This window comes from Onychostruthus taczanowskii, unplaced genomic scaffold (assembly GCF_017590055.1).
Source record: "Onychostruthus taczanowskii isolate IOZ18803 unplaced genomic scaffold, ASM1759005v1 scaffold23, whole genome shotgun sequence".
Taxonomy (NCBI): domain Eukaryota; kingdom Metazoa; phylum Chordata; class Aves; order Passeriformes; family Passeridae; genus Onychostruthus; species Onychostruthus taczanowskii.
Window position 1 is genome coordinate 8,802,507 of NW_024499573.1, and position 9,326 is coordinate 8,811,832.

Genomic DNA, 9,326 nt, shown 5'->3' on the forward strand with positions numbered 1-9,326 from the left:
GAATTTATATTATTATGTAAGCAGAATGTTTCCGCAGGCAAATAATTCCCTTCATAGCATTTTAAGGAAAAGGAAATCCTAGCATCTGAGATATAAAAATGCTGATTTTATCAGAGTATTGCAAACCACTTAATGTTTCTTAAAACTGAGTGTGCCAGGCTGTATTACAAATAATAATACCAGCAGTAAAGGACAGAAAGATTGAATACCTTTTAAATTATTGGAAAAAAAGGGGTGGAATTGCAAGCTAAGAAAATATCTGAAAGAATTTAATGGATGTATGCTTCTGCTCCTCATTTTCCCTTGAGTTACACCACAGCTCCGGAGTTCTCTAGTCACTTCTCTTCATCAAAAAAGGAGCTAATATGTCTATGTGGATGCATTTTTTAGTCATAACATGAATTCACCAGTTATGAGACAAACTTTCTCTGAAAATAATTAGGAATACTCTCTTATACAGATTAAAATTAATTTTTAGTTACATGGATTTTTGGCCTCCTCATCACTTTGTTCAGCAATTCTGCAATATAACCAAAGCTTAATACGTCTCTGGTAAATCAGCTACCTGAAAAAATGCTGTAGGCAAAAAAATTAAATTTTTAAATCACAGATAACCATGAAACTCAGTAATTGCAAATTTACAAGCAGAGAAACTTTTGGGACAATATCAAAAACTGTATTGCAATGAAACTAAAACGCTGCCATCTTGACTTCTGCTATGACTTGTGGCATCACTGCTGTTAGTAGAAAAAATTCCATTAATAGGAGGCTGATAGGGCCACAACATTCTGTCTAGTTACACCACTGAGAATTATTGCCCATTTGCATGCCAGAAGACAAGTGACTCTCATGGTTGCTGAAATGAAGTGGAAGAATGAGGGCTAATAGGATTGTAAACGCTCATGCCAAGAGTAGTGTAGGTGACTGGGGCACACCAGTAAAGTGCTAAGGTTAGCACTTTAACATCAGATGCAGATTTTACAACCTTTTGAATACATACTCCCCTCTCCCATTTTTATTTAGAAGTTAGTTTCGCATTTGTAGTAATTTAAACTTTTTCATTTTTAGCGAAATATCCCTTCAAGCACTATGGGATAATGAAGTATGAGCCATATTCACTCATACCTAAAAAAATCAGCCAGCAGTGCTTTAAAATCTCCCCAGTTTATGCATCATTATTTTTGGAACATGTACTTTAATTTCACCAACAGAGGTCACTAAACCACTGAGAACCATAAGTGTTTGATGGGAACACACCCTAGTCAATCTTCCTAACATCTTTTGATAGTTATTTTCAAAGGGCTCTTATTCAGATGCTTCAGTAAATATAAGCTCAGTTAACAAAAAGAGAGGAAAAAGTAAGAAGAGAGTGTAAGCTTATGCACTCAGGGAAATGGGCTTTATTCAGGATATTAATTACACAGAACACTACACTGTTAAAGATACTTCATTTAGAATTTATTTTAAATATCTATTATGAAGCCAGTAGCATATATACATGCATAGGCATGAGTATTGTTAAAACAATTTTTCAAGGTTAAACAGGCCCTGATTTAAATGATAATGTTTTGAATGATCTGCTGAATTTTATTTTTCAGGCTTTGTGCTGTTGAACACCAACCTAGTGGGGAGAGAGTGTGAAGAGGAGGATCCCAGAGAAATAACATTTAATGGTATTCATACCAGGTAGAAGCACAGGAGAAACCAAGAGCTGTCACTGACTTGCTCATTTTGGCAGAAACACTCAGCTAATGGAACTGTATTAACACATCATTTTCCAACTTTCAACTGTAATGAAAAGCTATTTTTACAAATCATTACTTTCAGTATATGTTGTTTCAGCCACATGACTTCTATTAGTGTACAGGGGAGTTTCACAACCAAAGCTGCCTGTGCAGCACTGAAAGTGCACCTTTTATGTTGAGCTAATCCCAGAGGGGAGTCAGCACTTGTGCTTGTGTCCTTTTGACCTTTATCCTTTTAATGCATTTTGCCTCAGTAGCAAAAGGTGAAAACCTAGTTTTTATGTTTCGAAACAGAGCGTTTCAACTCTGATTCTCAGTGAAGCTAAGGAAAGTAACATCAGCTCTTGTGGAAATGTTGAAAGTCCCTGGCTCAGCAATCAACAATAGCTTTACAAATGTGTTTTTAGAATCACTTTCCTGGTAGCCCTTTGAAGCTCACCCATACAGCCCTGCTGCCATCCCTCTGAACAGCTGTGAACATGTGAAGTCACTGGAGTGGAAGATGTTAATTACTGTCAGCTACTGGAATTTCTCCAGGGACCTCTTGTGGTTAGAAACATGTTTCCCTAAAGAAGTGCACTAGGTGCTGGGATCATCTCTCCTGTATCATATCTGAATCCTCCCTTAAGCAAAAGGAATTTCTCATTCCAAAGCAAAACTCTAAATATTCACTTTTAAGTGTTCTTCTCATATGACACGGTGATTTTTCTAAGCAATCTTAACTGTAGAATCTTTTATTTCTGTGAATAGAGTTCCAACAGTAGGGAACTGATTTTTTCAGGGACTAGGTTCAGCATATATACAGATTTTCATTAAAAACAAGTCTAAAACAAAAAAAGGAACAAAATCAGAAAACAGAAAATAAATTGATGGACAGAAGTGTGGATAGGGCTTTTTTTCCCTAACTAATTTGAGCTTCCTTTTTACAGCCAAGAAAAGGCTACACACCTTCCCTCCCTGTCATCAGAAAAGGGCAGAGACTAAAAATGGTCTTTTTTCTTCACATTTACCTCCTGCTATTTATTGGCATTTTGAGTCTAAACTAGTTAGCATCAGGAGCTTGATGTGATGCCAGTGAGATATTACCCACAGGGAACCAAAATAATAGCAGATGAGCTGGCAAAAAGATCCCCAGAAAGGGAAGTAACACAAAACTAAGATTCCAAGCCTAGCCCTTTGCTGTGACAACTACAAAGCACCTTTAATGACTGAACACATCCTTAAATATACCTCGCAGATCCCTCTGCAGCAGCTAAACCTGGTAATCACTACCACCCCCGCAACAAGACCAAGTCAGGTAAGTCTCTCGCCACAGAGAAACGAGAATGAAATCCTTAATCTGCAGGGCTTGACTCCCAGTGTGTGAAGATAAATGCCGAGGACAATGCTACATAAATGCTAAATTTCTCTTGTCCTTTGCTGTAGGTGAGAATGGCACATGCTCCCGAGTATTGTACTCTTATCAAGGGACAGACACACCAGGCTCTGATAACCCAAGGGAGTTGAAGGAAAACAGTCACCCTGATCCCCAAGAATGCTGTCCCTTTCCCGTAAGGGCACAGAAGTCCTCACCCAGCCCCAGAAGGAAGGTCTAAGTGGGAAGAAGGAAACTGAATGTAATGGAAAGTAAACATATCAACTGTGAAAACAGTAACCACCAGCAGCTACAGAACTCCTTCCTTGTTATACTTAAGGACAAGTACACTGATATTCAGTGTTTACAGAGGTAAAAGTCCCACAATTACAGGGCCAATTCCCTTTTATGTAGGCCATTAGTGCTGTTGTATTGTACTCCTTCCCCAGTCCAACATCAAACGCAGTGATTGAGGAGTAGAGCTCAGATGAGGAATTGCTTAATTCTTTCAAAATGGTCACTGCTTAATGGCACAGACCTCCTAACTCTGGCTCAGCTGCTGCAGGCCTTTAACAAGGTTTGAGATGATAACAGCTCACCACAAGTAACAATGAAGGTAAAAGTAAGTACACAGACACAGAACTGTTATATACAAAAAGTTTAATTGAAATACCTGTATAAAAAATATGATCTCCATACATTTCACACCGTTAAACAGAAGAAAAAAATCCAAGTCCAAGCTGCATAAATGCAACCAGATCACAGAAACACAGCTATTAAAATAAATTAAGGTTTATGACTCTGCCACTCTACCTTCCAGAGCCAATGCACGGAGACTGTACAATGTCAATAATTTAAAACCCTTCCAAACAGCATTACTTTACACTTCTGGTACAATAATACCAGACAAAAGGCATACTGACTAACTTTAAAAAGTCATTCTATTTCCCTTAAATTAGACTTTGTACAACAATTTCCCATCTTCCAACAAAAAACTGGTAAGGTCAGAAATTTTTTTTATTTTTATTTTTTTGTAACCAAAAGTTGACAGGAATGCAGAAAAAAAAAGTGCCATGGGCAAACCACTAGAATTCCCATGGGGAGAAGGAGGGGAAAGCACAGTGTTGAGTAACTCTAACCAAATAAATTAACCAAATAAATAGCCACAGTTGAAAACTGTGGGAGGTCTTCTAAAATCCAAACAATAAATAACTGTATAGTACACGGGAAAAACCAAGTTTACATAAACACATTATACAGGTATGGAAAAAAAAAAAAGTAGAAGTCCTTGAATATTGCATTGATTGTGCATTCAACATGCCCATACATACTTTAAGACTCGCAGGGTGACAAAAGGCTGGGGGAGTTGAGAAAGGGGCTTCTCATGCCCAATGGTAGAGATGATAAAAGGAAACATGAATAAATGTTTCTGATAAAGAAGCCGATATACCTGTTCATATTTCTGTGCAGGCTATAGGAAATATTTTGAGCAGCAGAGGTGGGTTGGATTTGTAAAGGGCAGGGGGGCAGGAGTGAAATGTCTGAGTTCAAGTATTCCATCACCAGTGGATGGGACTACTTCATTCAATCACCGAACAGGTTCTCCAATGCATCATAGGAGCTGCTTCCTCCAGCACTCAGTCTAAAGGGAGCAAATTCCTATAATGAACTGGATCTTCTTTGGACATAGACAGCTCAAAAAAGAAAGTCCCACTGAAGCAGCTTTCAAAAAGGCACTCAAAAGCAAATAAAATCTAGTCCAGGCTCTATGAGAGCAAAAAAGTTTACCATGTATTCAAGAGGTCACTGCTTTCTTAATAAGGTCAGTCTTTGACTAAGTACTGGCCTGCAACTCCCAAACATCAGCGTTTCCAAAGGAAATCTCTCATTCCAAAGCAGAAACCAGCAAAGGGGGAAAACAAAATCAAGTCCCTCAGACAAAGATTCAACTACAGAATAATGAATGCATTTTTCTAGCCCCTCCTATGTATTGGCAGCAGCACTGTGGTCTTTCTGCTTGAAGCTCCCCCTCCCAGTGCGAGGTCCTTAGTAATTCACAGACTCTCATTACTTGAACTTGTGCTAGATACATCAGTATCAAGAGTCCGTAGCCTTATGTCACAGTCCTCAGACTTCACTACTTCAGATTTGTGCATCCATTGATGGTCAAAAATCTGCTCAAGTGTTGGTCTGTCTGAAGGCCTCAGTGAAAGGCACCATTTGATCAGCTGTTGACATTCTGTAACAAAAAAGGAAGCCATATTAGACTAAAAAAGTTAAAAAAAAAAGACAGTCCTCAGTAACAAAAACCCACCCACACAAGCTCACATGTACACCATTAAAAGAAAAAAAAACAAAACCAAAAAACCCATTTGACTTCTGCAGAACTTACCAGGTGAAATTCTTCTCCTGAAGTATAATCGCCCCCTCAAGATTTCTTCATCTTGCTCAAAAGGGATGTCTCCACAAACCATGTCATATAACAGAACTCCCAGAGACCATACTGTTGCTGACCGCCCATGGTATCTGTGGTATCTGATCCACTCTGGAGGGCTGTATACTCTCGTTCCTGAAAGGAAAAAAAAACCAAAAAAACCCCAACACAATTAGAGTAAAGGTTTAAAGTGTTTCCCCATTGTTCAGCTCCTTCTGGCAGTGCTAAAATAAATTCAAAAACTTGACATTTTAGGAAAAAAAAAAAAAAAAAAAAAAAGAGAAAAAAAACCCCAAACCAAAACCACCAAACCCAGAAAATTAAACAGCTTTAAATTTTTCACAAGCCAAAGCCATTAGCAGTGTAATTTCAGGTCATCTGCAGGGTTACACCATCAACAGACTTGGCCCATCCGGTTGTTCTATTTTGTTGCAAGGAATAACACAGCCCCATCAGCTGACTGTTTACTGAGGCAAGCTCCCTTTCACTGACCACGTGGCGTCTGCAGCATCACACCAAAAATAGACACAAAAGGACAAAGGGGGCTGGCAGGGAGGAGGAGAGGGCGACAAGAAGGTGAAACTCAGGTCTGCCCGCATTACACGGGGCTAATCTGCTTTATCCAATTCCACAGGGCAGTAAACAAAATAGGGCCGCTCACGATTTCTATGTTTTTAAGGCCTCCCCCCGGGGCTTCTATGCGGCAGCTTTTCCAACTCGCCCCCCCCTTCTCCTCCCTCCCGTGTCCGAGGGCTCCTTGGATACCAAACAAAACGGGGAATTCGTGAGGCCGGGGGTCACGTGTGGCAGGGCTTCGGGTTTCACAACAAACAGATGTGAGTGCGGCAGCTGGGGGCGGGGGGGACCGAGACCCCGGCGTTACATCAGTCATACTCCAAGGACTGGGGGAAATGCTCCCTCTGGTCACATGCTGGCGTATGTTCAGCTTTCCCACCTCTAAAGCATCGACCCCAGCCGCCGTAGCAAGTCATTAAGAGGGAGTGCATTTGTCCCCATCGCTTTAAAATCTGCAATGCGGGATTTCCAGGACACTGGCAGAATGAGAGCGGGGGAGGTACCACTCCGAGTTAAAAAAAACCACCGCATATAAAAACTGCATATCCACACATGGAAACATTCGACACTGGCAAAACCTCCATGTAAACAGATCGCCCTCTAGGAAAAAAACCCCGCTTTTTCCAAGACAGGGAAACATAAACTGCTGCGTCACTGCCTGGAATCGCTTCTTTCCTACGCAACTGAACACCCCTAAGCGGCTTCGGGTCCACAGGTTTCCATTACCGATAGACCTGATATGAACCCCCGCATCAGGGGCTCTGCGTGCTGTGACTGGTCACTGGAAAGGGGCTAAGCGGCAACTCTAGGGAGGGGATCACCCCGGGAGGGGCACGGGAAGGGTGGGAGGCAACGTACCGTCGAAATCGGTATAGACTGTATCCTTGAGGAGGGCCCCTGAGCCAAAATCAATGAGCTTCAGCTCGCCTGTGCGGAGGTCAACCAGCAGGTTCTCGTCCTTGATGTCCCGGTGCACCACGCCGCAGCCGTAGCAGTGGCGCACCGCCTCCAGCACCTGCCGGAAAAACCCGCGGGCCGTCTCCTCGTCCAGGGCACCCTTCTCCGTGATGAAGTCGAACAGGTCCTTCACCAGCTCGGGCCGCTCCATGATGATCAGGTACCCGTCGGGCCGCTCGTACCAGTCTAGCAGCTTGATGACCCCTCTGAAGCCGGAGCCCACCTTCTTGAGAAGGACGATCTCCAGGGGCACCATGATGCCGCCCTGGGCAGAAAAAGGGGCACGGGTAAGCGGGGGGTGGCGCGGCCCGGGGCAGCCCCTCGCTGAGGGAGGGAGGGAGGCGGGGAGGGCGTGCAGGGCGGGGAGGAGGGCGCGGCCGGCGGGCCCCCTCTGCCGCTGCCGCAGTCCGAGGGGCGGGCGCGGCGCTGCGGCGGCGAACCCCCGCCAAATTCCCTCCCGACGCAGAGGCCGCGCCAGCAGGGCGGGCCCCACCGCCCACACAATGGCCTCGCCGCGGCGGAGCCCCGCGGCACCCCCGGAGCCCCCCCGGGTACTTACAATGGTGCCCCACTCGGTCACCCGCTCCTTCACCACATGCTTCACGGCGACCTGCGGAGTGCGGAGAACGGAGGCGCCGTGAGCGGCGGGGCGGGCTCAGCCTGCGCCCCGCCGCCGAGGGCCGGGCCGGCCGCGCCCGCCGCTTCCCGCGCCACGCTCCCGCCCGCCGCCCCCGCCCGGCGCCCCGCGCCTCACCGGCAGCCCGTCGGCGATCCTGTTCCCTGCGTACACGGTGCCGAAGCCCCCGCTGCCCAGCACGGAGCCCACCTGGTAGACTTTATCAAACGGCTCCTTCTCCACTTTCACTGCGTAAACAAGAGGGAAAACCCAGCGTTAATGTCCGCAACCGCGCTGCACCCCAATAATAATAACAGTAATAACGATAATAGTAATAAATAATGTAAAAAAAAAAAAGCCCTGCCCGGCAGACCCATACTGTGTGCGCTGCCCTGGTTTCGACCAAGGCTTTATAAAAAAAAAAAATCTTTTTCTGTTAAGAAGATAAAAAAATTTAAAAAATAAACGCAGCTCCGGGAGTTGCGAGACGCCGAGCCCAACGCCCCGGTAACGCACGGCCGGTCCGCGCCCCTCCGGCGCGGCGCTGGCAGGGACACCCCAGCCTCGTACCTGGCTGGAGGATCTTCACCGGCAAGTGGTCCATGCTGGGGCTGCAGATGTGCGCCAGCGAGCCGAACTTGGAAAGCAACATCTTCCGAGGAGGGGGGGAAACGTCGAGTTAGTTCCCGCGGCAGCTCCGCCGGCGTCCTCTCGGCTCGGCGCGGCTCTCCTCTCTCCGGAGCCGGCGGAGGGCCGCCGAAAGCTTCTGCGCGGCTCCTTCTTCGGCAGGGAGCGGGAACACACCAAGTCCTTGGGGGTCCGTCCCCGCCGGCAGCAGTCCAGGTGTCGGTCGCACAAAGTCCTCCGCAGAAACGCAATCAGCGAACGCGCCGCTCCCGCGCTTCTTCTTCCACCCGGCGAAAGCCGCTCGGGGCGCAGGCAGGCACAGGCAGCACTACAGCCCTCCGCGGAGGCAGACAAGTCCGGGGGATTCGGCTCCGCGCGTGGAGCCCGCCCCTGCGGGGGCCGCGGTGGCAGGAGCGGGCTGGGCGCCGCAGTGGAGCCGTGGCGGGCGGAGGACAGACCGCGCCGCCGCCGAGCTGCCCGCGCGCTTCTGAGCCGGCGGCGCCGCCGAGCCGCCTCTTAACTCCCAATATTTTGGTGCGGGCAGAGTGCGGCGAGAGCGCCGAGAATATCCCTCCGCGGGGGAGGGCGGGGGGGGAAACACCTCTCCCCGCCGTCCCCGCCGCCCCCTCCCCTCTGCGCCGGAGCCCCCGCGGGGCGGCGGCTGTGACTGCAGAGCCCTGTCCCGCCCCACCGCACGGGCGAGCACGGGGAGGGCGGGGGACTGGGAACTACTTCTTCTGTAGTAACCGGCGCGCAGAGTTACACATCGTCTGAGAGGAACGCATCACACATTAGCGGCAAAAAAAAAAAAAAAAAAAAGCGGGGGGAGATTCTCCCGTGTGCGTTAACGCTGCCGCGCGGCCAATCGCCGAGCGCTCTTTCAAAGGGCTCCCGGTGCGGCCCAATGAGGAGAGCCCTCATTTGCATGCGGCGCGCGGCCAGGCGGCGGCAGGGCGGGAATGCCGCGGCGCGCCGGGCGCGCCCCGCCCCGGGCTGCGGGAAGGTCGCTCCGAGCCG

The 9,326-nt window shown here is 47.6% G+C and overlaps 2 protein-coding genes across 2 annotated transcripts in view; one reads left to right on the plus strand and one right to left on the minus strand.

The window, feature by feature from the left end:
* Window positions 1-3,744: 3,744 nt before the first annotated feature.
* On the minus strand, window positions 3,745-8,794 carry PIM3 (Pim-3 proto-oncogene, serine/threonine kinase). The gene is made up of 6 exons (XM_041405416.1): window positions 8,253-8,794; window positions 7,821-7,930; window positions 7,626-7,676; window positions 6,968-7,331; window positions 5,492-5,668; window positions 3,745-5,338 (listed from the first exon to the last, which is right to left on the minus strand). The coding sequence occupies exons 1-6, from the start codon at window positions 8,332-8,334 to the stop codon at window positions 5,154-5,156; spliced, it is 969 nt and encodes a 322-aa protein (XP_041261350.1). The 5' UTR covers window positions 8,335-8,794; the 3' UTR covers window positions 3,745-5,153.
* Window positions 8,795-9,157: 363 nt separating this feature from the next.
* Window positions 9,158-9,326, plus strand: part of LOC121336398 (nascent polypeptide-associated complex subunit alpha, muscle-specific form-like) — a 1,075-nt gene continuing 906 nt past the window's right edge. Inside the window, exon 1 of the mRNA XM_041405518.1 lies at window positions 9,158-9,312. Coding sequence (XP_041261452.1) covers window positions 9,269-9,312 — 44 coding nt within the window. The 5' untranslated portion in view covers window positions 9,158-9,268. The remainder of the gene's footprint in view (window positions 9,313-9,326) is intronic.